Below are 27,305 nucleotides of genomic sequence, written 5' to 3' on the forward strand. Positions count from 1 at the left end.
GGTATTTTCTGCTTGCTGGCTTCCCATTATAATAGCAGTTCTCAACCAAAACCAGACTATTTACATTACGAGTCATAACAGAACCAAGATTACAGTTATGAAGTAGCAACAAAAATAATGTTACGGTTGGGGTCACCACAACATGAGGAACCGTATTAAGGGTTGCAGCTGAGAACCAGCGCTCTATAATGTAAGGTGGTACTCCTTCCCACCATTTTGGAGAAGCTGATGCTTCCAACAGCTTTCTGAGGTAAGCTCGAACCATACAAAGGAGACTGATGAAAAAGGCCTCGGAAAACCCTAAAGCGTCAGTTTTGAAAATCCTGAGCTTAAGCTATCAAGCTGCCCAAATGATAGGAACATGAATCAAGTCCCACGGGAACCTATGGGGAACATCTTACACAGTATGTGTAGAAGACAGATAATGCATTCAATAGTAGCAATATAAACAACAGCACTGTAAACACACAACTCACAGTTAAAAACTAAACTGTTCACCCACAAAGAAAAGGGAAGATTCACTTACAGTTGGAATGTAGAAAGAGCAGCTATTCAGGGCAGAATACCATCCAGATCCACAACTCTAGTTTCTCTTCAGAGACCATGTCAAGCAAAATTAAAACTATATTGCATCCCAGAGGCAATACAGCATCACTGTACTAAGGCATACACAAATTAAGGCTTAATCTGGACAAGTAACAATTTTGAAACTCTGATGGAATGTTTCTAGCAGACCATATATAAGACTCTAAGCAGTTAAATAACTGCCCATTCCAAACAAGCTAAATATTGTATTCTTACATTCCAAATAACACCCTTGACTTAATAAAAAAGAAACTCATTTCAGGGGAGGGGAGCTTAAGACAGGGTTCATCTGTGTAGCTCTGGCTGTCCCGGAACTTGCTCTGTAGACCAGGCCTGTGCCTCCCTAGTGCTAGGATTAAAGGTGTGTGCCACCACTGCACAGCTAAAATAATTTGTGACATTAAGATCCTTAACTTGTTAATGGATATGAATGTTGAGTATCTGACCCAATTTCGAGTTAATTTTTCTAACTAGAACAAGATCCAAAATTTTTTTTTGCTTGTGGCTTTAATGTTTTTGTTTTCTAGTATGTGACTATGTATCCTATAAACATGGCCACTGGGTTAAGGGACTTTAATTACTTCAAGGTCTTTCAAGTTGGCACAATGTTTTCCCATGACAAGAAAAAGACTAATGTTAAATATGCTTCTACTAAAAAAGTAGAACATTCCTGAAGGGGTGTACTCACTTCTGCCCACTTCACCTCACCTGAAGAAAGTCTAGTCCAGGTAAGTCTAGAGTCCAAATAAAGAACACTATCTACGCTTTAGCTACTCTCTGTTTAGAATTACAACCACAGACATTAAGATGTAGCTCTCCAATCTGAAAATGTCTTTATTTAGAAAATGGACTCCAGGAAGGTTAAAAAGCAACACCAGAGGGCGAAGGTGCAGAACTGGATGTAGTCATTCAGAGCATTCAAGGAAGAACATGGCAATATAAATATCCAAAAGCATCTTTCTTAGGTCTTCAGAACAAAAAGTGTAAGGAATTCCTAACTAGTGAGCAGTGCGGCAGTTCCTAGGTAGGAGAGACAGCTAACATTAAAGTCCTGAAAGCCTTTCCCTTAGTTAATTACATGGAGACAGTTTGCCTTTGATCAAACTCCTTGAAACATGGATAAAGGTATTACATAGGTCCATTGTTAAAACAGACAACATGTTGCAAATTACTTGTGGTATAATGTATTCCAACAAAGCTTAGAAAATAAAGACGTGGAGTTGGCTTTGGACTAGTTTAATAGTCATCTCCTCTGCTGACGACTTCTTTACAAGTTGGACGCAACAGTATAGTATGTTCGAACTGTGCCGTGTACGATCCTTTAATGTCACACAGTGGTGGGTATGGATCTACTATGCCCAAGTCACACAGATTCTTCAGAGCCATTAAGTATTTACTTTCTCCCAAGCGATCCAGCCATCTGCGGCAGAAGGCAAGGGTGCCAAAGTTTTCATTGATGACATTTAGCAAATGTTTTGTTCTTGGAAGCCTAAGAGGAAAAAAGTTAAGATTAATAGCTGGCAAAGGGGTAACTAACAGATTTCCCCCATTACAAAAGTCAAATCTTAGCTGTGTCTGCACCTGGAACCTGAGTTCAAAAACATCATTTATTCTTTTACTCATAATAACTGAAATATGTAATGGACAGCTGAGTATGAACCTGCTAAAGATCACATGAAGTGTGCTAGATGAGTATTATGGATGGATATTCCTTTTATTCAGCAAGCACGACAGTCACCATGAATCCAACCAATAATGACTGTCACGCATTAACTGGAAGAATGCTCATAAGTTGTAAAATCAAGTCTCTCACCTTATTGGCACATGTCCCACATCGAAGTTTTTCATGTAGTGTGAACATTCCATGTCGTCATGAACGACACCCTTTCCTGTGCTGCCAAAGGTTTCAATGGCATACACCTCCCCTTCCTTCAAAAAAAAACACAAGGATCAAAGGGAGAAAACAGCTCAGAACTAATCAGCCTTTGACCACTGGGTAACCCTTATCACAATTTAGGGTCACAGCCGTATCCCAGTGTTCCCTAAAACTGCAGCACTTAGGACAGTCTGATAACATACTCCGTGAACATCGAGTAGGCAGTACAGCCCCAGTCTTCATGAGCACAGCAGCTGCTCCCAGGTCAGTATGAATAGTAAGCTTACGTTTGTTTGTTCAGTATTTAGACAGGAGTCTTTAGAAGCAAGTGCAATGGCTTTTCACAGAACTCTCAGTGTTGGGGGGGGGGGGGACCCGACAGGGACAGTGTGTCTTCCTAGCATATCCAATGTCCTTGTTACCTAGGGTGACTCACATACCTCCATTCTTGTAGCCTCCCCTCCTTTCACAATGGGCACTGTTTTTCCAGCATGGATTCTATAAGGCCCAATTGAATGTCCATTTAGATTACGGATGGGTTTCACTGTCATAATAAAGAAATAATTGTTGTTTAGGATCTCAAGGATAAACAGATTCCTAGCTTTTTGGCACAGAGTTTAAAGTTTAAGCATTTACACCAAAAAACATACTGAGCCAAAGTGGTGGCACACACTTGTAAATCCCAACACTTGGGAGGCAGATCTCTAAGTTCAAAGCCTACACCTAGTTGAGTTCTACACCAGCCAGGGCTACACAATGAGTCCCTGTTCTCAAAAAACAAACGATTGAACAAAAAAAAACATGCAAGGCTCTCACAAAGATAAAGTAAAAAATTGGGTTTTTAAAAATTATCAAAGAAAGAGCTCAAAATCAATCAGCTGTTAGAGTACATACTGCTCTTGAAGAGGACCAAAGTTAATTCCCAGGACCCATGTCAGGTGGCTCACAACCACCTCAAATTCCAGCTCCAGAAGATCCAATGCCTTCTAGCCTCCATGGGCACCTACACTCATCTGCACAAACCCAGTCACACATGCACATCATTGAGAAATTACCAAAGAGAATCCTGAGGGGAGAATGGAAGAAAAAATTATAGGTGATAAACACCATATTTAGAATAAGAATCTTAAGGAAATGTATGTGTGTGTGTATCTGTGTGTGTATGTCTATGTATGTGTATCTGTGTATGTATCTCTTTGTGTGAGTTTGGCTACAGTAAAAGATCATGTGAAGGTAAGGACACTGTCAAAATGAATCATAAAAATATGGAATGATTAAAGATTACAGTATACACTTCCATGTGTACACAGGCTCAAATCTAAAGTATAACCTCTACTTAGGCATGGACAATTAGTAAAGACATCAGGACCTACGACCGTGACTCACTACAAGACCACTGCTGCAACTGTAAAGGTGCAAAGGCTACTAGCTCTTGCCATGTCCTCTCAAGTTCCTATTTGAAACTTAACCCGAGTACAGTGGTGTCGAGAGGTGCAACATACTGGTAATTACAGGTGCTATTTCGGAGCACTAAGCACATGACAAGAGCATTGAGGCCTTCTCTCAATGGATGCGGTTACACTGTCTTCACCTGACAAGTTAATTTTCACACTTTGTCGTATCCACATTAATTATGTTCCACAATTTCAGGAAACTAGCTCCATGGTTTCTGAAGTATTGATAATGAGCTACCTTTCTTCAAGAGCAGAATGATGTAGTAGTGGTGAGGAGAAACTTTGTGTGCATTGTCATGAGGGTAAAGGAAGAAGTAGAGAGTAAAGTCAAGGCTGAAGAAAAATACTGCAGTGTGAAGGACCAGAAAAGAGAAACATTGACCCTGCCCAGATTGCTCGAACATCTGTCACCATTGAGAATTAGACGGTTGCCCTTTCTGCAACCAAAGCACTAGCTACATCTCTGTAGTGGAAAGTTTATGACAAGTTCTACCTACAACCCATGGAGGGACGTTCAGGAAACTCATTTCCAAACACCCCAGAAGTTACAGAAGAGGAGTGTCCAGGTTGCCCTGAGCAAGGTCAAGACCAAACACGGACCTGGGATAAATCCTATGATTATGATCAACTGATCTTCCCAAGGCCTGTGACTAGAATAACTTCCCACCCCAGGAATAACACCAGCCACAGGTAAGAGAAAAGCTGGAGAGCCAGTGGCAGCTCTGCACACTCAGAAGCCTGCAGGAACATCAAGTTGACAGAAAGGGGAATAAAATCCAAAGATCAAAGTGGTGTTGATGATCTGCACACCTCCCCAGAGTTCACCTCTGTCCAATGCCTGAGTGTGGAAGATGGTGCAGGGGCTCTTCAGCTGTGGCCATCTTTCTACAGACATGGGGTAACTACTGCAGGCATCTGGAGACAGACCCAGAAGTTAACAAGAGCCAGGAAGAGACTGGCTGAAGCCTTGGAGGCACACAGCCTTGCCAGGCAGGCAGAGCAGAGGGGGACGGAACAAAGCTGGGTACTCTGAAAGCTCAAAGAAAAAACTGGAAACCATGGCTATGGTGGATTCTACAGGTTCTCCACGAAGGAACTTTGTTTTACTTTTCTGTTTTAAGACAAGGGTTTCTCTATGTAGCCCTGGCTGTCATGGAACTCACTCTGTAGACCAGGTTGACCTCAAACTCAGAGAGATCCGCCTGCCTCTGCCTCCTGGGTGCTGGGACTAAAGGCGTGCACCATCACCATTGCGAGTTACTTGTATGTCTTTGAATAACAACCCTACACTGATGATGATGTTATACCCAAATCATTCATTTTTAAGCTCTTTTGAAAAGGCAAAAATATGACCCTTAACGTTTTAAATAATAGCTTCTTGTTTTGATAGGAATGTTCTCAAATGGGATTTTATGTGAAAATATCCTTTAAGTCAACTGTGAGCCACAGGAGGATTCTGGGAATAGGTCCAACAGCAACCCAAAGAGCAAAGGAAATCCCCTACTTTACAGCATTTAGATGAGAAGGGTCTCTGTACTGAGCAATTAGCTCAGCAGAGCCACTATGGAGTTTATAAAGGCAAGAATGGCCAGCTAGAAGCTAGTCCTCTGTCCGTCCCTACTATGGACTGCTACTTGCTAGGCTTTTAGCTTTTTAGTGAGGGTACCAGAGAGCATATAAGGGTGGATCACTGGTTGCCTTAGCCCTGGAAAGGGACAGAAGCTGCAGCTAGTGTAGCTAATCTCTGTAACAAGCTGACCCTGTAACAAGTACTTTCATAATACTAGGTTTAATTGGAGAAGAAAGAAGCTCTTTCCTTAAAACTTCAATTTCAGGTTACAGCTTTTTAAGATTTGGTGACTTCTGGCATAAAGGCATACATGCAGATAGAGCAGTCATACATAAATCTCTTTTTAAAAAAATAAGATTATATATTTATTTATTATGTATACAGTGTTCTGCCTGCATGTTTGCCTGGAGGCCACAAGATGGTATCAGATCTCATTATTGACAGTTGTGAGTCACCATGTGGGTGCTGGGAATTGAACTCAGGTCCTCTGGAAGAACAGCTGGTGCTCTTAACCTCTGAGCCATCTCTCCAGCCCCTAAAGGTTCACTATTTACTTGGAGAAGTAAATAAAGAACATAAAGATACTAAATCTCTCCATTTTATTGTTTTTATTTAATATCTTTATTTTCAGAATTTTACAGATGCCTATTTTTTTCTTTCAAATTTACTCTCCAGTCTTCCCCTTAATCCCTCTGAGACCCTTTCCCCACAATTTCATGCCTTTAGAACAGCATTAAAGAGAGAAAGGAGGGCTGTGGCTACATGGTCAAACAGACTGGGAACTGAGGACAGACCTGAGGGATGGATGTGGAGCACGAGAACACACAGGTTCTGGCTCTGCCACAACCCTAAAGTAGCGGCTGAAGGATTAACTAGAAAGAATTAACTAACTGGCCTCCAAGTTGTGACTGTGACTCAAAATAAACAAGTAGGAGAATCACCAATGAACAAACTGGACTCTGTTTCTCTCTCATCCTTAATGCCCCCAAAAGCCCAGGGCAAATTTGGATGCCATCGGGCCCACTTTCCTGCCATCGTGGCCACTCACTGCTCACAGTCCCCCGAGAGCTTCCACAGTGCTACTCGTACACACTCAACACCTGAGCCAGGACCCAGGTTCAGGGGCCATACCTTGGTAAGTCTTCCCATCTATTTCTACTTCATAGGATTCCATAACTTCTTGAATGGCTTCTCCAACATCACAAAGACGAACATCAATCCCAGCACACTAAAAATAACGTATATTTTATTTTTTAAGTGCAAACTTTGTAATGGTTTTATATTTTCCAATAAAGGACACTCAGAAAAACTAATTTGTATATTATAAATAATTGTATAAGACTTTGTGAAGGATGTTAAAATAATAACACACATGATTAGTCCCAATATTTTGCCTGTAAGATTAGCCATGTAGCATATTTGGAAAAATGTAAGAATATAATGAATTATAATGGGGTGGTGACAGCTGGAGAGATGAGTCATAAGTTAAGAGTACTTGTTCCTATTACAGAAGAAACCTTGTTTGGTAACCAGAACCCACACGATAGCACAACTATAACTCCACTTTCAGAGGATCTGACGCCCTCTCCTGTCCTCCCAGGGCACTGCACACGTGGTGCACTTAAATACTGCAGGCAGAATTCTCATGCACATAAAAATGTTGCAAACATTTATACTTGAGATCTCTGCTTAGACAAAACTGCACTAGCAGAATGTGATAATGTAGTAGCAGGAACCTTGGAATCATCTTAAAACCTCAAGGGAACTCATCAGGTGGTAAAGTTGCCCAATCAAACCTATCCTTGAGCACCGTGGAGGCCACAAGAGGGATACATGGTAGTAATGCCCTTAGTTCCATACTCAGAAGATGGAAGTTCTTAAGACAGACAGACTGAGCCCAAGTTAGAGGCAGCCAAGGCAGCATTGTCTGTCTCATGCATGCGCACGCATGTGCATGTGTGCTCGAGCACACACATTTTATTCCTGGAATGCAAGTGCACTGTAACAAATCAATATAAACACACATTATGAGGGAAAGACACACATCATTTCAACTGGATTTACATTTAGAATATACTTCTCAACATAAAGACTCAACAAAGTAAGAATAGAAAACCTACCCTCAAAATAACAAAAGCTATAGCAGAAACCTACAGAAAATATGGCTGCTGAATGCATTTTACTCTAAGATCAGAAACAAGGTAAAAGACTACCTTTGCTGGTTTAACATATGGCCAAATGAGTACATTTAACAATTAAACAAGAAAAAGAAACAGTTGCATCCAAAATGAAAAGAAAAAACAAAACAAACAAAAGCCCAACTATCTCAAGTCATCTCTAAAGATTACATAACAGCAGCTAGAAAGAGGCCCAGCAGTTAAGAGCACAAAGCTAAGGACAGCTAAGAGTCTTCCACAGCACTCAGGTTTGGCTCCTAGCACCCACATGGTGGCTTACAACCATCAGTTACTCCAGTTCCAGGGGTTCCAGCTGCTTCTGGCCTCTCTGAGGGCACTGTACACACATGGTTCATAGTCATACATGCAGGCAAAATACCCACACATCCACTTCTTCCAAAATCCCAAAACCTAATGTGAGACCCAAAACTGTAAACCTCTCACAGCTAACAATCAAAAGCTTCATGCTACTGGGTCCGACAGTGATTGTATATCAAAGACACAGGTAACAAAAGAAAAAAGCAAAGCTCTACTTCATATAACCAGAGCATTCCATGTAGCAAACATATAGTATCAACACAACAAAACAGCAACTTTAGATAGATAGGAAATATTGGTAAATCATGTGTTGGACACAGGACTAAGATTCAAAATACACAGAGAACTTCTGAAACAGCATTAAACACAGGGCTTCTGTATATATGTAAGCAAATATATACATAGGTACAAGAGAGAATAAAAACCCCTAAATACTAGAGGATAAGAAAAACTGAATACAAATATGAACACGTTACATCCCCTTGAAAGAGGACATAAAAAGCAATTGTTTTTCTAGTTCTAAACAGATTTTTCATTTTTGGTAGTGGAAAGTGTAGGAAAATATATAATAGCTTAAATATAAACTCCAATGGGAAGCTTCACAGCACTCTTTCTGAACAGCTACTCTAATGTTCAAGTCTGCTTAATTTCAGTGTGATGATTTTTTTATTTACAACTTAAAAAAAAGAAAAAGAAAATAAATAAAGAAAAATCAAGCTAGGCATTGGTGGTGCACTCCTTTAATCCCAATACTCGGAAGGCAGGGGCAGGTGGATCTCTGTGAGTTCGAGGCCAGCCAGGACTGTTACACAGAGAAACCCTGTCTCGAAAAACAAAACAAAAGAGACAGCTAGGCGGACATTATGTGAAGGTAAGCCGAGTGCTTCAGGGCCTACCTCGAAAGGATGGATGTGTGGAGCACGGAGGCTTTGGAGGGCAGAGGAAATAATGATACTACTGTACTGTATGGCAGACACTTGTCATTCTCTATTTGCCAAACACACAGAATGTAAAAACTGGGTGACCCTAAAGCCAGCTGTGGACTTGAGGAGATTACGAAGGGATGCTCATGAGGTAACTCAGTGAGTGGAGACCCTGGCAGTGGAAAAGTGATGTGTCCCATGTTTACATGGGAACTTCCTATCTTCTGCTCAGTTTTACTGTGAAAATAACTCTTCTAAAAGTAAAACACATTAACAAAAAAGAAACAAGAAAAAAAAAAAAAACATCCAATTTTAAAGGCAAAAATAAACTCAAATTGTTTAGTGACCATAACTATTTCAGGGTTCCTAGTACAGGCGCTAAGACCAATGAGTTACATAAATCACCTCAACTACTACACAGACCTTAAAGCAATCTATGAAGAATACTCAAAATTAGGTTGTTAAATAGCACTATTAGTCCACATACCTTTATTCCAGTATTAGTAGCATCTTTTACAGCTTTTAATAATATATCATATTTGGGATTAAAAGTGACAGTAAAAGCACAATCAATTATTCTACCTGAAAGAGAAAAAATTCATCTTTAAACTTACTGAACAGTTAACAGACATATGTGCTTTACAGCACTTACTCTGACCCTGTGAGTTATAAGGAGAAATGATGGCTCAGAAGAAAGCGGCATTTCAAGTCCCTAGAGATTATTTAGAATCAGAAAGGCAAAAAGCAGCAACTATTCAGTGACCAGAATAAAATCTGTAATTATGAGTTACCATACAGTGTTCAATTCAGTGCTCTCCCACACAAACCAATAAATAGAATAAAAACACCAAGGAAATATAACAGCAGAATAGACAGAGAACAATCTATAACCACCAAGCACTAAATAAACAGTGTCACTCATCCAATTTAGCAAAACCTTAAATTCTTAAGTAAATACTCAATCTAAACTCACTTCCTTGACTGTTAAGTGATGTGCTAAAGGTATGTCAGTATTATGAAGTTTTGGGAAATTTAGAAAAACTAACTCATACAATGACCAAACAAAGCTCTACAAATACCATTTTGCTCTCCTTTGAAATGAAACCCCATGTATTCCAGCCTGGCCTCAACTCACTATATAGCATAGGATATCCCTGAGCTTCTGGTGTATATATAGCATAGGATATCCCTGAGCTTCTGGTGTACTTCCTAAGTGCTGGAATTATAGGCATGCACGACCATGTCCATTTTTTTAAGACAGGGTTTCACTGTGTAGCTCTGGCTGTCCAGGAACTTGCTATGTAGATCAGACAGGTCTTGACCTTACATGGATTCACTTGCCTCACCCTGAGATTAAAGGTGTACAGCACCAAACCTGGCTTTTGAAAAAATTGGAGACAGGGTCTCAGTATATGGTCTTGGCCATCCTAGAACTCTATGTAGATCAGACAGGCTTTGAGCTCACAGATATCCACCAGCCTCTGCCTCCTAAGTGCTAGGATTAAAGGCACTATGCCACTGCCTAGCATGCAGATTTTTCTCTCTCCCTAAATGTGACAATGGGGACTAAATGTCACACTATTTAGCTATATACCCAGCCCTAGCAAAATATTTTATATTTGAGTAAAATAATGACCTCAATGGGAAAAAAATGTACAATATATGAAAGCAAAATAAACATCAATTATCCAACAGTTTTCAGTTTAACCTAAAGCAACATAAAACTCTGCCTATTCCCAGCACAGTTCTCCTCTACCACACCCTTATACTCATTCTGTCTTGCCACACACTCCACAGGGATGAAGTCAAGCCACCCTGGACTGAGGTCTTAGTCTACGATCCAAAATAAACCATTCTCTTTAAATTGGTAAAAACAAGCAAATAAATAAACAATAAAGATAAAATTCTGCCTCAACACAGCTTCCAGAACAAAATGTGGAGATTCAGTAGTGACAGGTCCGTCTAGCATGCACAAAGGCACCCTTGCTAGCCCAGGAGGCACAGCTGAGGGAAGATGCGTTATCTCGACTCACCATTTATGTGCGTTCCGAAGTCTATCTTGCAGATGTCATCATACTGTAAGACTGTTGTGTCACCAGCATTGGGAGTGTAATGTGCAGCACAGTTGTTGAGAGAACATCCAGTGGGAAACGCCAGGCCTGCACTTAACCCATTCTCTTTGATTAGCTTTCGAGAACAGTCTTCCAACTTCTCACTAAGAAAAAGGGAGCATGATTTTTAGACTAACACTTTACAGTCAGTCAACCCTGTCAATCCTCAAAGTTTACTAAAACCCCCGGTTCCTTTCTGAATGTATACAGCCCTCTCCAATGTGATACAATCAGCCCACTGGGAAAGACAAGGAAATCAACTCCATCACAAAGGCAAGAGGCCAGTCTACTCACAACTCCAGTTACCAGGAATCAAGGTCCCACCTACACCAAACTTAAGGGATGCATATCACAAGTACACACACATACACACACAATTTTAACTTTTAAATATATGGTTGCACATGCCTGATGTGCAAATGTGTACATGCTTTACAGATATACAAGAACTCAGGAGACATTTATACAATCTCTTCCTGAGATTAAAATTTAGTAGCAAAGGACTGATAATAGACAAACATTATTAACTAGGGAGCTAGTGAGTGCTAAAATAAGCTCCTTCCCTCGACACCTTTAAAAGACAGGGTCTCACAAAACAGCTACAGCTGACTTGGAATTCACCACACAGACCAGGCTGCCCTCAAAACTCAAGAAATCCACCTGCCTCAGCCTCCCATTTGTAGGATTAAAGGTGTGGCCCACCATGGCCAGTCCTCTTACCAGATCTCTATCATTGTCATCCCAGGCTTGATCCAGCTCATAACGTATTTTCTAACTTGTCGATGTGCTTCTGCAGCTTCTCGGAAGTCATTCCAAATCTCTTCACTAGCCTGATCTAATGCTTTCTTTTCTTCACTTGTAATTCTCCAAGCAGCTGTTCGCCTTTGAAACAGGCATATAGCACAATATGAGTCATTTGAAAAAAACCTTCACAAAAACACTAAAAGCTGAAGGAGGCAAAAGAAAAAATACAACAAGCAATATAAAGCGTTATCAGTTTCTATATATTTAACAAAATTTTTGAAACACTAAAAGCCACATGCTTGCAATTCAGCCAATTCATGTGAAAGCCCCTCTAAAAGAGTCTTACAGGGAAACAAAACCCTCAAGCTAAGATTTCATTCATACTCAGAGGGACTAATTTCCTACTACCAAAAAATGACAGGAAATTTTTTGGTGGTTTATCCTTGCACATACATAAACGAGCCTTCAAAGTACAACAACTAACAGGTAAGCAGAACTTTCCCCATCAGTACCCGGGGAAATGGTTCCAGAAACCCTTCTAATTCCTACCATTCTGTGGACACAAGATTGCTCCAGCCCCTGGTATCAAATGGTATTATACTCATGTATATTCCCTGCTATAAATCTTCTCCACACCGTTTAAAACTGCTAGCTCAAAGTAATGCTGTCTCAGTGAGAAATTATATTGTTTTAAGGTCTAACAGTCACAAAAAAAAAAAAAAAAAAAGTCTGCACAAGCTAGGTGTGGGGCTCACACCTATAATCCCAGCCCTCTGCAGGCTGAGGCAGGAAGATTACCACAAACCTGAGACCAGCCAGGGCTACGAGATGAGTTCCAGGCTAGCTGTTGGGATACACAATAAGATACCTATCACAAAACAAAACAAAAAACCCTAAACATACATACAAACCCAAGTCTGCATCTGCTAGATGAGATGCATCTTTGTGGGAGGGTTAATCTTGAAACTCCACCTTTGTGTAGGCTTTCATAGCCTTTGCTGCCTCCAATCAATGGTTCTCCCCTCTTCTGAGGAACTTTGTGACCATTTTCACGCATTCTTTTTGGTCATTGAAACTGGGTCTCTCAGCCATGTAGTCCTGGCTACTCTACAATATGCTATGCAGACCAGCCAGGTCCACACAGCAAGTGCCAAGACTACAAAAAGAAAACATGCCCCCCCTCCCATAAACACATAAATAAACAGTATTTTGCCTGCACGTATGTCTCTTTACCAGTGTGCCTGGAGGTCAAAAGATTCTCTGGAACTGGAGTTACAGACAGTTGTAAGCTGCCATATGGGTGCTGTGAATTAAACCCGAATCCCATGGAAGGGCAGCCAGGGAGTGAGTGCTCTTAAACATTGAGCCATCTCTCCTCTATAGTTTTAAGCAATTTTTGACTTAACCCGTATCTGTCTCTAAACCAGTGATTCAGCAGACGAGTCTGCAGATAAATCCATCTAGTGCCTGTTTTGTAAATAAAACTGTACTACAACACAGCTATACATATTTGTTCATATACAATCTATGGCTTCATTTGTCACTGAATGTGTGCATGTGTGAAACCAGAGGTCAACGTGAGGCATCTTCCTCTATGGTGTTCTACGTTTGGTGCTGAGACAGGGTCTCTCACTAGACCTGGAGATTATGAGCACATACCATGTTTAGCATTCACTGGCACTCAGGATCCACATTCCCATCCTCATGCCTGTATGGTTTTCCCCACAGGCCTTGCACACACTAAGGAAAGAGCTCTTATGAGCAGCACAGTCACTCCGCTACAGCATTCTTCATAGCACAACAGTTAACGCTCCAGGCTTAATGCACAATTGTTCTCAGATACAGGTTTCTGTATCAATGCCCCCAAATGCTTTGACTCTGTAACATGGTCAGGCTTATCACTTCCTACTGATGCTCGTACTGCTGTAAACCAACATCTAGCACCTCAAACTTCCTACAAACATCCAAAGAAAAGGCCTACATGACACAGGGATACTGCACTTGAGCACAACAGAAATTTCTTAATTTGTTTTCTGTTTGAAAGTGTATGCCATCTACCCCCTAGTATGACCAAATAAACAAAATAGTACATTAATTAAGTCATGTTTTGAAGTGGACAGAAGTACTTTAAAAACCTTACAGGAAATGATTATAGAGTATCTAACTTCATCATTGGTAATTCCTCAAATTCCAATATTCTTATCTCTTCCTCCCAGACAGACATTTAGCACCATGCCCGGGTCAACCCCAGGGATTTGTGCATTTGAAGCAGACAGTCGACCAACTCAGCTACATCCACTCTCAACCCCATTATTTAACGTTTTCCCATTTTAACAGTGGATAAGTAAAAAATCGAAAAACCAAAGGTGGAAACAAACAAACACAAAAAATCCAGGAGCAGTGGTGCACACTTTTAATCCCAGCACTTAGGAGGCAGAGGCAAGAGGATCCCTCTGAGTTTAAGACCAGCTAAACAGTGAATTCCAGGATGCCAGAACTATATAGTAAGACTCCAAGCCTCAAAACAAATAAATAACAAATAAAAGACCAAAGATGTCTAAATAATAATTTGAAGTAGTCATAGCATTTTGTTATTGTTTGAAACAAGAGGGTCTAATTATGTATCTCTGGCTGGCCTCAATTTACATCTACCTGCTTCTGCCTCCCTAGTGGTGGAATTAAAGGTGTGTACACAACCTCTGGCATTATTTGAGTCCAATACTCAAAAAAAAAAAAAAAAAAAAAAAAAAAAAAAAAACTAATTTAATTTGCATTTTAAAGCATATGTTATTTTATGTATGCATGCCTTTAACTTCAAAGTAATTGAAATATAAAAGCCAAGTAAAAAATCCCTTTCTCTGAAAATTGGTAAAGAATACATTTTAAATCTTCAACTAGGAATAAACCACTATTGATTCCTCCTTGGTAAGAGAACACTCATCTGAAAAAATATAATAAATGTAGAGGGGGGATGATGGATGATATAATTAAACTAAGTGTTTTATAGTTTCTAATGAAATAATTGATAGAACAAGAATAAGTAAAAAGTGGCTGAAGTAAAGGATAGCTATGCCAATAGTTCAAAGGGTCACAGATCACTTGGGAACTACAGAAACAAAAGATCACATTAAAAAAGAAAAGAATGATCTGCCTGGCATTATGTCACACATTTAGTCATGGCACTGGGCAGGTGAATTCTCAGTGAGTTCAAGGTCAGTCTGGTCTGTGTAGTGAATTTTGGGCCAGTCAGCTATACAGTGAGACCCTATCTCAACAAACAAACATTAAAACCCAAAGAGAGAGATGTGGGGAGGGGAGGGAAGGAGGGACAGAGGGAGGAAAAGGGTGAGGCTGATGTGATGGCTCAGTAAAGCGCTGACTATGGAAGCATCACCTCAAGTGTGTGTGGAGTATGTATCTGTTACCTCAAGTGTGAAGGATGCATCTGTTACCTCAAGTGTGAAGGATGCATCTGTTACCTCAAGTGGGGTAGAGTAATGAAAATAGTCTAAGGGGATGGCTGGCAAGCTACAGTCAGTGACAAACAGACCCCACCTCAAAAAGTAAGGCAGAGAGCCATAGGGGAAGGCAGCAAATACTGACCTTTGGTCTTTAACTCATGCACACCTGCTTACATTTGCACATTGCACATGCACATTCATGAGAGAGAGAGAGAGAGAAGAGAGAGAGAGAGAGGTTGAGTGTCATCACATCAAGTGCTCAAACACAGCAGACTAACAGGTCAGCCTGACAACACTTCTACTATGATAGAGAATAATGTGGCCTAAAAGATTATGATATAGCCCTGTCACAAATGTTTACTCCAAATATAAACTTCTCTATACCTAATTACAGTTTATGATATAACCAAAGTTTACTACCACAAGGAAAACAGGGAAATCTAAGAATGAGACTTTTCTACAGTGTCTAATTTGTTAAAGAAATAAAGGAATAAAATGAAGGAAAAACAAAAAGAGCAAGGATTCCAAACACATGGTGTATATTTGTCATGTGGTAATCACTGACGGACCCCCTAAAAGAGTATGAGGCACTGTGCATAAACATCAGGTCAAATATCTAAATAGTTCAGTGAAAGACACATGTGTGTGAACACCATCAAAAAATTGGAGATAAAGCACTCAGGAAAAAGTTACGGCCTGTTTAGTATCGGTTGTGAGTGACTTTATCACAACACCTCAGTGTTGTCATGCACTATAGTTCCCAGGTGTTTCTTTTCTGTCTATTACATTTATCTGTGAGCAGAGTATGTATGGGGTACACACACGCCATGACACACATGGAAGCTACAGGAGAATGTTCAGGAGTAATTCTCTCCTTCTACCATAAGGAGCCTAGGAACTGAATTCAGGTCATTAGGTTTAGCAACCTGTATTGTGGGCATGTACCTAAGGTATTTATAATATCCATTCATATCAAGAGGCTTTTGAAGAAGTAATACTGAATGCCTGGAGAGGTTTTTATTTGTTGGCAGAATCAAGGATATTATTTTCGTCATTTTATCAATATTTCCTAAGCAATATATATTGCTTATAAAAATAACAGCTGTCCCTCAAAAGTGCTCAAAAAATTTAGAAAGAGGGATAACAAACTTCAGAAATCAAAATCATAGAAATTCTTCTAAATTTTAACTCTAGTTCCATGCTGATAAAATACTCATACATATAATAAAACAAAACTTAAAAAAAATAGTTTAAAAAATAAGGACTTGTATATAGGTCAGTGGTAGATGTATGAAAGTTGGTGTAGCGGTTAAGAGCACTGAGTGTTCTTCCAGAGGTCCTGAGTTCAATTCCCAGCAACCATAAACATCTATAGTGAGATCTGGTGCCCACTTCTGGCCTGCAGGGACACATGCAGGCAGAACACTATACACATAAATAAATTGTAGCAACAACAACAACAACAAAAAAAAGTGTCTAATCCAAACATTGAAGATGCAGAGGCAGGAGGGTCAGGAGTTACAAGTGAGTTATGGTGTAAAAATTAGGACCAACAAGATGGACCAGTGAGTAAAGATGCTTGCTACCACACCTCATGACCTGAGTTCAATTGCCAGAGCTTTCATGGTAGAAGGACTAAATCAATTCCCGGAAATTATTCTCTGACTCCCACACCCAAGCCCTGTTACACAGGAGGCCTGCCTCTCCCCTGCGCTTACCAATGCAAAACAAAAAACAAAAAGCCAATAACTAAAAGATGTTCAAAATCACTAGCAGTGTAATTATTATGAACTAAAATATTTAATTCTATAATCACTCTTTGAAAATTTCATAATAATAAAATTATCCACACATAAAATACTCTACCTATTTACCCAAAACATTTATTATAAAAGATAATTGTGGCAAAATACATAGGAGACAAAGTAAATGCTCATCAATTAGAAACACAAGAGAAAAAAATGATATATTTATACCACAGAATACCAAAGCCATTCAAAAGAATAACAGAGTTATTCTTCTAACTTGGAGGGACTTCCAAGAGGTAATACTGAATGAGAAAAGGTGAAAAAAAATGATTATTATTCCATTTTTATAAAATAAATGAGCAAAAACTCCCCTCCTATAAACACACACAAAAGAACACATACATGAGCATAGAAAAATATGGAAGGCTACCTGCTAGGTGGTTAACATGGGTCTGGAAGGAAGGGAAAGAAGAGGGAACAAGCAAAATAAAAAAATAATTAAAAGATTATATTTGAAAATAAATGTGATCACATCATACGTACTATGAGAGTTTTATGTAATTAATGTAAATTCCATGAATTTATGACATTTTAAGGTCATAATAGACAAATTCAAAGAAAAGATAACTATGTCATAAAATTTCAGAATTTTACAGATTCTTCATACTGGGACTGAGGGAGGTGAAATTTTAGTAACATTGTTCACTTCCATGTTTATAGGCCAATGAAACAATGCTACAGTAGAAGCTTTCTTAACCAATTATTTCACGAACTGTCCTCAGCAACGCCCTTGGTCCCTTCTCAGGCACACATGGTACCCTGACAGCACACTACTGTATCTAGTGCTGCTTGTCCAGGTGTTCAGCACCTATCTAGCATTACTTCCGCGCAGTCCTGTTTAGGGTCCTCTTTATGAAGAGGAAGTAAAAACATAGGCCTAAGTTGTCTGCCTGTGTCATAAAGCCATTTTAAGTGTTACAAGTGAGATTCAAATGCCACAATGTGGTCTCAGTTTTCATCTCCAAGCAACCCATGTAAAAAATTCTACTATGGGCTTCACCTGAAACACCCTTACAGAACACTTCTACCTTATCAGCTGATCAGCCGAGTTTGCTCCCAAGCCTGCTGAGTCATCTATGTTATTGTAGTCATGTAACTTACTATGTCTGTAAAACGAAGTCTCTATGAACTACTCTGGAAAAAGAACTTTCTTTCTGGGGCTAGAGAGATGATTTAGCAAATAAGAGCACTTACTGCTGTTTGCAGAGGACTTAGGGTATTCCTAGCACCCACAGGGAGACTCACAACCATCTGTAATTCCAGTTTCAGGGGACCCAAAGCCCTCTTCTGACTTCCACATGCTCCAGCACACAAGCAAAACACTCACACACAAAATAAAATAAACACATCGTTGAAAGCTTTCTTTTTTTTGTCAAATAAAGATAACTGTTGGGAGCAAGCAGGATGGTAAAGCAGGTAAAATACTTATCACGGAAGCCTAACAATTTAAGTTCCATCTCAGGAACCCACATAAATATAAAAGGAGAGAGCTGACTCCACAGTTGTACACATATGTGCGCACATGCGCTTGCGCACACGCACGCACACACGTCACACACACACTTTTTAATTTAAAAAAGGAAGAAGCGGGGGAGCTAGGAAGATGGCTCAGTGGGTAAAATGCTAAGTAAGTCAAGTTTGAGGACCTGAGTTCAGATCCCCAACACACAAGGAAAAAAGCTCTGTGCGATAGATAGTGTGTGCCTTTAAACCCCGGTGCTGCAGGGGGCAAACAGGCAGACCCCAGAGGGTTACTGCTCAGCCACAATAGCCAAAACAGAAAGTTCTAGGTTCAGTGAGAAACAGACACAGACACAGACACACAGAGACACACACACACACACACACACACACACACACACACACACACCTTACCCATCCTCACATGAACTGTAAATGTTTTAGGGGAAAAAGGTCACACACAGCACACATCATTTTGCTCATCTTCCCAGAAACACAAAATGACTTCTTTATTGGGAAAGCATTATGAGCATTTTATGGAGAAGAAACTATAATCTAATGCAAATACATGCTGAAAGACAAGAAGGGAAAACAAGCAACTTACCCTTATCTGTGAAGACTTTGTTTTTAACACCTACCCTAATATGTTTTTTGATTAACCATCCTGTTACTGGGTCCCAATTATTTTGGATAAGAAGGCTTCTACTGTATTTTCTTTGTAACAAGTCACAAACTTTTAATACAATTGTGGAGTAAATTTCTGAGCAAAGCTAAATTGGCTTTACTGGTAAGCTACAGTAATCGGAGGCAAATGGGAAGCTAATTATGATTCTTACCCATCTTGTGTGGGTGGGTATTCACACTCTTGTCCTTTGGGAAATACACCATTAGGATACAGGTCACATATTGGAACTGAGGGAGGGTCTGTTTGAACCTTTGCTGTGAGATACAAATATTCAGTTATACTATCCACAAAAACAGCATAGCAGAAACATATCCGAAACAGTAAAATATGGAAGTTGTTAATAAAAACCTCACCATGTTCACATTTTAAATTAGAGAACTTCTCATTAACCATTTATCCAAAATCTAGTCATAAACCTAGGAGACACAAACACTGTTCTCCTGCTGCTGGGCCCAGAGCGGTACTACTTCTACCATCCTCGGCGAATTACTTAATTCTACCAAGTATGCACTTTTAAAATTATATAAATTTAAGAACTCATCCATAACTTGCAATTAAAGGCAAATATATACTAACATTCCTGAGGATAATGACTTTTAAAAATGCCAAAAAGACTATTAAATCACAATTGTCAGTTTCACTAAACCCAAACCCTTGTCGATTTTGCGGACATGCACTATGATCTAAGTAAGCAAGGTCTAGCTCTGCCCCAAGGCTGTAGTTAACAGTCACCACCAATCTAACAAGACTGAGACACTAACGTCCTCTCTTCTTCTTCTTCTTTTTCTTCTTCTTCCCAGCTGCCCCGTCACCGTCACCATCTCCATCTGAGAAAAAATTCAAACATTCATTTAGGCTGAAGGAGCACAAAAGCACGTGTGTGCACAAACACAGACAGCTCCTCTTGTAACACTGATGCCACCCAGCACTCTTACACGCTCTTCCCATGTTTCTAGAATTAGGCATCAGATGTGACATTAAGCACTAGCACCATTACTTTGAATTACTCTAATAACTGTCGAATAAAAATATGTATTTTCTAATTAATTGTATCTTGTATGCATGCATGCACGCATGCATGCCACATCCAGGCTCAGTACTCATGCAGGTCAGCTCCCCTGGATCCAGAGATATAAGCAATTGTGAAGTTAAAATGACCAGTTTTCTTTCTGATGCATATCCCTTTACATCCCAGAATCATAACAGAATCATTAAAAAAAAATTATTCCCACTCTACAATTTTCTAATTAATCACACAAAAACTCATCATCATTGGCTTATGAGTCCTTATCTGTGTGTGGGCTAGTTAAATGGTGGTGTTAACTAGGACAATAACAAGAATGTGGTAATTACAGTCTACTAAAAAATGCTTTTCGTTTATCTTTTTCTTTTACTTAAAAGGAAGAAACAGTTTAAAAGGGAAGTTTATAATTTGTTATGTTCAATTACATACATACACTGAGTATGGTAACACACTAATATTGGTTGAAATGCCCAACATGAAAATATCTTAGAATACATAATTTTTGATGTTCCTCAAGGCATCATATGTAACATCCATCATTCTATTAACAGTGTATTTGTTAGGTGCCAAGCAATAGGCACAGGAGAAGTAGACAACATAGTTTTTGTTTTTATATACACTGGTGTTTTTGCCTTCATGGGGATCCCACAGAGACATACATGAAGGCAGTGGCAGTCCTTCAAAATAACACATGCACAGGACAGCATGCTCCTATGCGTCACTGTGGAGATGCAAACGACAGTGACTAACAATGCATACTTATTACAGAGGCTGTAATTTAAAAGCCAACACTTAGCCATTTCTTACAAGAACACTAACATGGAGTACTCGTACTGGCATGAATGACACACTTAGGAAAACTGTTTGTCCCTCCCTCCCTCCCTCTTTCCTTTCTTTCTCCCCTTCCTTCCTCTCCCTCCTCTCTCCAGGGTCTCACTCATTATGTTGTTCTGACTGTCCTGGAACTCACTGTAGACCAGACCTTGAACTCCCAAAGATCTGACTGCCTAAAAGCATATGTCACAACACAGGGTTTGACAGTTTCTTATGAAGCATGTACTATGTGTTATGAGGTAGCTTCCAAAGGGAAATAGAGCAAAGGGCCTTTCTAGTACCCCACATTATATATACATATGCATGTGACCAGGAATCCTACTCCCAGGTATTTACCCAGAGAAATGAAGCCACATCTACATAAAGACATGTATACAAATGACTAGATAAACATTCACAATAGACAAAAAACAGCAGCCTTTGAGTAAATGGACAAGCAAATTCTGGAATACCACTCAACAATAAAAATGCATTAATACTTCTAAAAAGGTATATTAACAACTTGATGACTGTCAAAATTATTATGTAGGGGCTAGGGATATGTCCCATTAGGTAAGAAAACTTGCTGCACAAAGGTAAGGACCTGAGTTCAAATTCCCATCACCCATTTAAAAGTTGGGTGTAGCTGCATGTGCCCATAACGCCAGCATTGTGGGATTCACAGGCAGATCATGGGTGCTCCAGCAAGCGTAGGTAGGGAAGTGGGCTTCAGGTTCAGTGAGAGACCCTAACTCAAGGGAATGAGGCAGAGAGAGAAAGACAGAGGCATGCATTGTCCTCCTCTGGCCTCCACACCCACGTCCATACCACACATACATACACACGATCGATCGTAAGACAAATGACAAACTGCTGACTATGAATAACTGCATTCATGACACTCCAGGGAAAGACAACACTGTGTGGGGAAACAGATTAGAGGTGCCAAGGGGAAGGATTTGGAGCAAAAGAACCAGATACCAACAGACACCAGTAAATGTTCTGTGGGGATGAGAACAGTAATAAAAACAGACCACAGGCCAGTGAGATGACTACGTGGATAGAGGTGCCTGCCGCCAGACAGACGACTTGAATTCAATCCTCCAGACCCACAGGGTAGAAAAGAGAATCGATCCTGCAAACTGTCCTCTGACCCACACTCACACACAGTATTTTAAGTGTACGTAGCCTATATATTGTATATTTTGTTGTTGACAACAGTCACATGATTACAGTTTCTACACTCACCAATCTATATTCATAGAGAAATAAATATTATTTTGGACAACTTGTTGGCTTCTAAGTCCAAGCTGATGTTTATTGGATGTTTTCTGGCAGTGATGCCCTCCGCATGAAAGCATGCCTCTCAAAAAGGATCTCCTTTCCTGACGGAGAAAAGGAGAAACAGGAGAAAGCGCCTGGTGCACAGCACCTGCTCCCACCCCACGGGTGTGAGATGCCCAAGGTGCTCTACAGTCCCACCATGCTCTTCAGCCAGGCACAAATGTGTGCTGACTGCCCTGCTGCCCAGTCAGCTTACAGGAGGAAGAAGCGAAGGAACCTGCCTCACGAGTGGAAGGGAACCCTCCCCACAAACATACTCTGGATAAAAAGTAGGCACTGACTGAAGCCAAGGCAGGACATCGCACACCTGTTATACCAGCACTCCTGAAGCTGAGGTAGGGAGATTTTGAGGTCAAAGCCAGCCTTGGTCCACACAACAAAATCTGTCTCAAGGAGAAGGAAAAAAATGATTTAATAAATTACCTCTGGCACAATACCAGATGGCCATATGATCAGCTTCACACACTGGTACTCAACAATTTCAAGTTCTATACACCTTTCTTGCCTGCCATCACCCTTCCTCGATCTCTAAGAAACTCTATCCCTAACTTCATTGTCCTGCCACCCAACTCAAACCCCTGGAATGTACTGACGCCTAATCTCCCTGTCCCTCAGACTGAAGGTCTCTATGACTGCTCCACTGAACTCTTCCTCCCATCCCTATCTACAATAGCAAGTTTAAATATTCGTCACCACATACACAGCCAATAGAAAGCGGTCTCAAAAATGATCTCTTTCCTATGTTTTGCCCCATCTCCCTTAAAGAATTTTCTCATTTGCACTGTTCACCATGCATCAAAATTCTTTCAAAGTAATCACTACTCAAATGAATGGTCTTTCCCATTTGGACTGTTTGGTTGCTCTTTCATCTTCTATTTGAGACAGGGCTACTATGTAGCCCTGACCTAGAACTTGCTGTGGTAGACCAGGCTAGCCTCAAAAGAGATCTGCTTGGTTCTGCCTTCCAAGAGCCACCAACACCAAGCTCCATTTGGATTCAATCGAGTCCCAAATGCTTCCAACAAGAGTTCCTTCATTCAGCAACTCCAAAACACACCTCCACTTTCCAAACCTAATTTGGTGCCCTTTCACCTCTAGGTTATGTCTTTTCACTACACCAACCAGTTTTTCCTGTTATTTTCCAACCCCTCCAAAGCTTATTCCTAACAACAGAGAAACCAGCCATGGTATCTGAACCTGTATCACCAACTCTTGGGTAGTAGAAGCAGGTGGAAAGGAGTCTCCTTATTCTTAGTGTGCACTTGCTGTCAAGACTGATAACCTGAGTTGGAACCCAGGGACTCACATGGTAGACAAGGACAACTCCCTCAGGTTGTACTTGAACCTCCATACATGCATCATGGATATGCATGCATACACAAAATAATTAAAGGTAATTTAAAAAATACAAATAAAGTTGATTCGAGTAATCAATGAATTAGAAAAGTAACTCAAATTGGAAGAAAACTACCAATCTAACAAAAGTCTCCTTTCAACGTCAAAGAGACTCAAGCAACTTCATAGGAGAAATGAAAGAAGGCACACACCCCCAAGAATGCACTGAGGTTCGACACCGCAGCCCAATGTATTACCTACAGTTTACAAATTCTCTTCTTGTTCAAAGCTCAAAATCTATCTATAATCTGAAGCAAGATAGAACAGAGGTCCACCAAGGAAGAGGAAAAGCTATGGCTTCTTGAAGGCAGTGAACCTATTTTTCTAAAGGAAAACCACCATACAAACTACCTTATCCAGCTAGGAGCAGAAGCACAACCATAGGGTGACAGTCCCTAAGGTAGAGCAGCTGATGGCAGCCCCATTTACTTCTGTGCCAAAATAGGATGAAAAGCAGTAATGGGTTTTCCTAATCTCCTCTCCTCCACGGTTTTACTGACACTACCAAGTACTAGAATTCTGGGAACTTCTGTCTTAAATGAAATTTACAGTAGCCACTTAACTTTACAAACACTCCAGTATGCACATTTGAGAATGATGGAAACCAATTTTGGTATGGACAAGAGAAGGGACAGACGTTGGATTTAAAACTTTGGTACTATTTTACATACATCAGCCATGCTTTAACCCCCACCCCACCCCACCCCCACACATGAATGACAGCATTTACTTCAGCTGTTTTTGTGAGATTAAGAAGAGATAGCACACAGTAGCAGTCCAGTAAATATTAAAATCAACAGTCTCTCATTTTATCATACTCACCCAGTACTTGGCCTTCTGCCAAGTACACATCTAAAAGTTGAAATCTTGCTATCTAAGCAGCAGGTACTCAACACAGCCAAGGAACTCTAATAAACACTCTTTCCTTTTTTATCTGTGACGTTTTTAATTAAAATTATTTTAACAAGTCAAAGGTTAAACAATTAATAGACGCTCAAATGAGCATATTTTCCTTAATTAAGGTCCCATTTTTCAGGGCTGGAGAGATGACTCAGCAGTTGAGAGCACTTGATGTTCTTATAGAAGACCGAGGTTTGGCTCTTAGCACACTATTGTGGCCTCTTAAGGTACTAGCTTGAATGTGGTGCACTTACAAGCAAGCACTCAACAGACACATGAAATGAAAATGACCTCTGAAAACTGAGTGTTATATTTTCTGTCTTTTCTAACCAAAGGTAATAGTAACTGTTTACCTTCTTCATCATCATCTCTGTCTTTCTCATCCAATGCTTGTCTTTCCAGCTGTCTTGCTATCTCATCCACTGAGGCTCCTGATTCTTTATCAGGTTCTTGTTGCACTGCTGTTCAAACAAAACAGGACAAATCAAATGTAATAAAGGACTTCCCCACACCTGAATACATTCTAATGATTCTGCACACCTCACAAATCCTTCCATAACAAGCAGAGCAGGAAACAAAACAGAAACATCATTATTAATATAATTTGTTAAACCATGGGGGGAAAGAAAATTCCGTATCTAAGTAGTACTATCCACTCAATTCATTCTAGAAACATCTCTATCATCTGTGGGTGATAGCACCCAAGGAATAAATGGAAATGGAAGTTGGTCCCTATTCTTACTCAGTTTAACCTTAAAGGATGTTTAAGAATTAAATGACAATGAATATTGTAATTACTAAATAGGCAATACATGCTGAAGGCCTTAGGAAGAGGCTTTGTTACACACCAGCTGGGCAAAAATCAAAATAAAAGAGAAAAAGATAGTCCATTATTAAAATACAAGTTCCTAAACATCTAGCACACCTAAAGTAATTACAATCCAGCTGTAGCAGCAACATCTGTGCATAAATAACCACATTCCAGCAGGATGGTTACTGAAGGAAGGTTCCCACTGAGGAGAAGGCAGGCAGATATCTGTGAACCAGGGGCCCTACCTGCTAGTGGAGGGGTGGAGTTCCAGAACAGCCAGTTTTTTGAAGCCCTGCCTCAAAATATTAAAAACGGCCTGTAAGTGGTGACCCACGTCTTTAATCCCAGCACTCGGGAGGCGGAAGCAGGCTGTTAATCGTGAACTCCAGGTCAGTCTGGTCTACAGAGCGAGTCCCACGACAGCCAAGGCTACACACACAGAGAAAACCCTGTCTCAAAGGACAACACCCCCCCCAAAAAAAAAACAAGAGACAACTCTTCCGCTTTCAGTCCCATCTAAGCACCAAATTTCTGAAACGTGGCTAAGTCCTCCCCAACCTCTTTTAGTTCAAACCCCATTTTTCTCTCACTCCTTATCTGATGACTCTTCGGCAGGAAGAGGCGAAAACTTTGTGCTGAAAAGAAGGCGCTTGTGGGAGCAAAAACTTCCCAAGGGGGGGGGGGGGAACCGAGTTCCGAAAGTCCGACTGTAAACATGCAGCCGTGTAAGTCGCCCTGCCCGGGGACTTAAGTATCGCCAGTTGTTGAGAAAAGCCACGCACTGCCACAGAATTAACCTGTCCGCACCGCACGCCAGCTGCAGCAAAATGCCTGCAAGCCCGAAAGCTTGACTACGGCGTAAGCTTTATTTAAGCACGCGAAAGTTGGCACCACCCCGCTCCACGTCTGCGGTGCACCAGCTGAAAGACCCTGGTGTGATCGGGGACCCGGCGTGGGGAGGCCGTGCAGGCCCGGCGACACACGCAGCGGCCGGGCCCGAAGAGGCGGCGCCCAGGGCGCGTGGGAGACGGTGGCGCCCAGGCCCGTGCACGGTTCGGGCCGGTGACACGGCCTGCGTCGGGAAGCGGGGGCCGCCTCCTCCGCCGCCCACAGCCGGCCTCCATCCCCGCCGCGCCGGCCCGCCAGGCCTGGGGGTTAACGGAGGCCAGGGCTCCCGGCGCCCCGGCCACCCGTGCGGGGCCCGAGCCGACTCGTTCGGCCATGCCCGGCGGGGACTGCGACAACCATGACGGCTTTACCTGGGCCGGCCCCTTTGCCCTTCTTCTTCTTCCGTCTCTTCTTCTTGGCAGCTTCCTCGGCCGTGCTGGAAGCCCCCTCCTCCCTGTCGTCCGGGTCGACGTCGCCGTTCAGGTGGCTCCCGAAGGACGCTGCCTCCTCCACGCCCGCCATGTTGCCCGAGAGAGAGAGAGAGCGAGCGAGCGACGGGGAGAGAAGGAGGGAGAGCGAGAGGCGAGGACCCGCTCCTCCTTCACCCACCTCCTCCGGCGGCGCCGGAAGTCGCGCTCGCTCGCGGGTCCGGACGCAGGGGATGCTGGGACGGCGGAGGACCCTGCCGCGCGCCGCCCGAGCGCCTGCGCCCGAGCGCTCGCCCGCCGCCGCGGTCCTGAGCCTGGGACGCCTGCCGTGCGCATCTTCCGGGCTCGGGGAGGCGGAGCGCGCCCCAGCTGCCTCCAGCACGTGGAGTTTAATGTTCCCGGTTAAAAAAACAAACAAAGAAAACCTACAGGGAGCGACGAGGTGTGTGTGTGGGGATGTGTTAAAAACGAGTGCGATATACACGTTCCTGATGCCTCAGAGAGTGCGTTAAATTCACTGTCCCAGCTT

At 41.4% G+C, this 27,305-nt stretch overlaps 1 protein-coding gene across 2 annotated transcripts; it reads right to left on the reverse strand.

The window, feature by feature from the left end:
• Positions 1 to 1,401: 1,401 nt before the first annotated feature.
• Metap2 (methionyl aminopeptidase 2) lies at positions 1,402 to 26,910 on the reverse strand. Of its 2 annotated transcripts, none has more exons than XM_051206271.1 (11): positions 26,720 to 26,910; positions 25,003 to 25,107; positions 19,935 to 20,000; positions 19,325 to 19,427; positions 11,735 to 11,896; positions 10,937 to 11,118; positions 9,391 to 9,485; positions 6,617 to 6,713; positions 2,902 to 3,005; positions 2,399 to 2,514; positions 1,402 to 2,074 (listed from the first exon to the last, which is right to left on the reverse strand). In XM_051206271.1, the coding sequence occupies exons 1-11, from the start codon at positions 26,868 to 26,870 to the stop codon at positions 1,822 to 1,824; spliced, it is 1,434 nt and encodes a 477-aa protein (XP_051062228.1). In that variant the 5' UTR covers positions 26,871 to 26,910; the 3' UTR covers positions 1,402 to 1,821. The 2 variants fall into 2 exon arrangements, with proteins under 2 accessions (XP_051062228.1, XP_051062227.1); XM_051206270.1 differs by having other exon boundaries at positions 25,003 to 25,110; positions 26,720 to 26,909.
• Between the last annotated feature and the right edge of the window lie 395 nt (positions 26,911 to 27,305).

The sequence above is a fragment of the Phodopus roborovskii genome, unplaced genomic scaffold, assembly GCF_943737965.1.
Source record: "Phodopus roborovskii unplaced genomic scaffold, PHOROB, whole genome shotgun sequence".
Lineage (NCBI taxonomy): Eukaryota > Metazoa > Chordata > Mammalia > Rodentia > Cricetidae > Phodopus > Phodopus roborovskii.

Excerpts from the sequence above, each read along its gene's own strand:
- Metap2 (XM_051206270.1), bottom strand. The coding sequence starts at position 26,870 with ATGGCGGGCGTGGAGGAGGCAGCGTCCTTCGGGAGCCACCTGAACGGC. Across the intron at positions 25,111-26,719 it reads GGGCAAAGGGGCCGGCCCAG|CAGTGCAACAAGAACCTGAT; the intron begins GTAAAGCCGTCA and ends TTGTTTGAACAG. Across the intron at positions 11,119-11,734 it reads ATGACAATGATAGAGATCTG|TGAGAAGTTGGAAGACTGTT; the intron begins GTAAGAGGACTG and ends CCTTTTTCTTAG.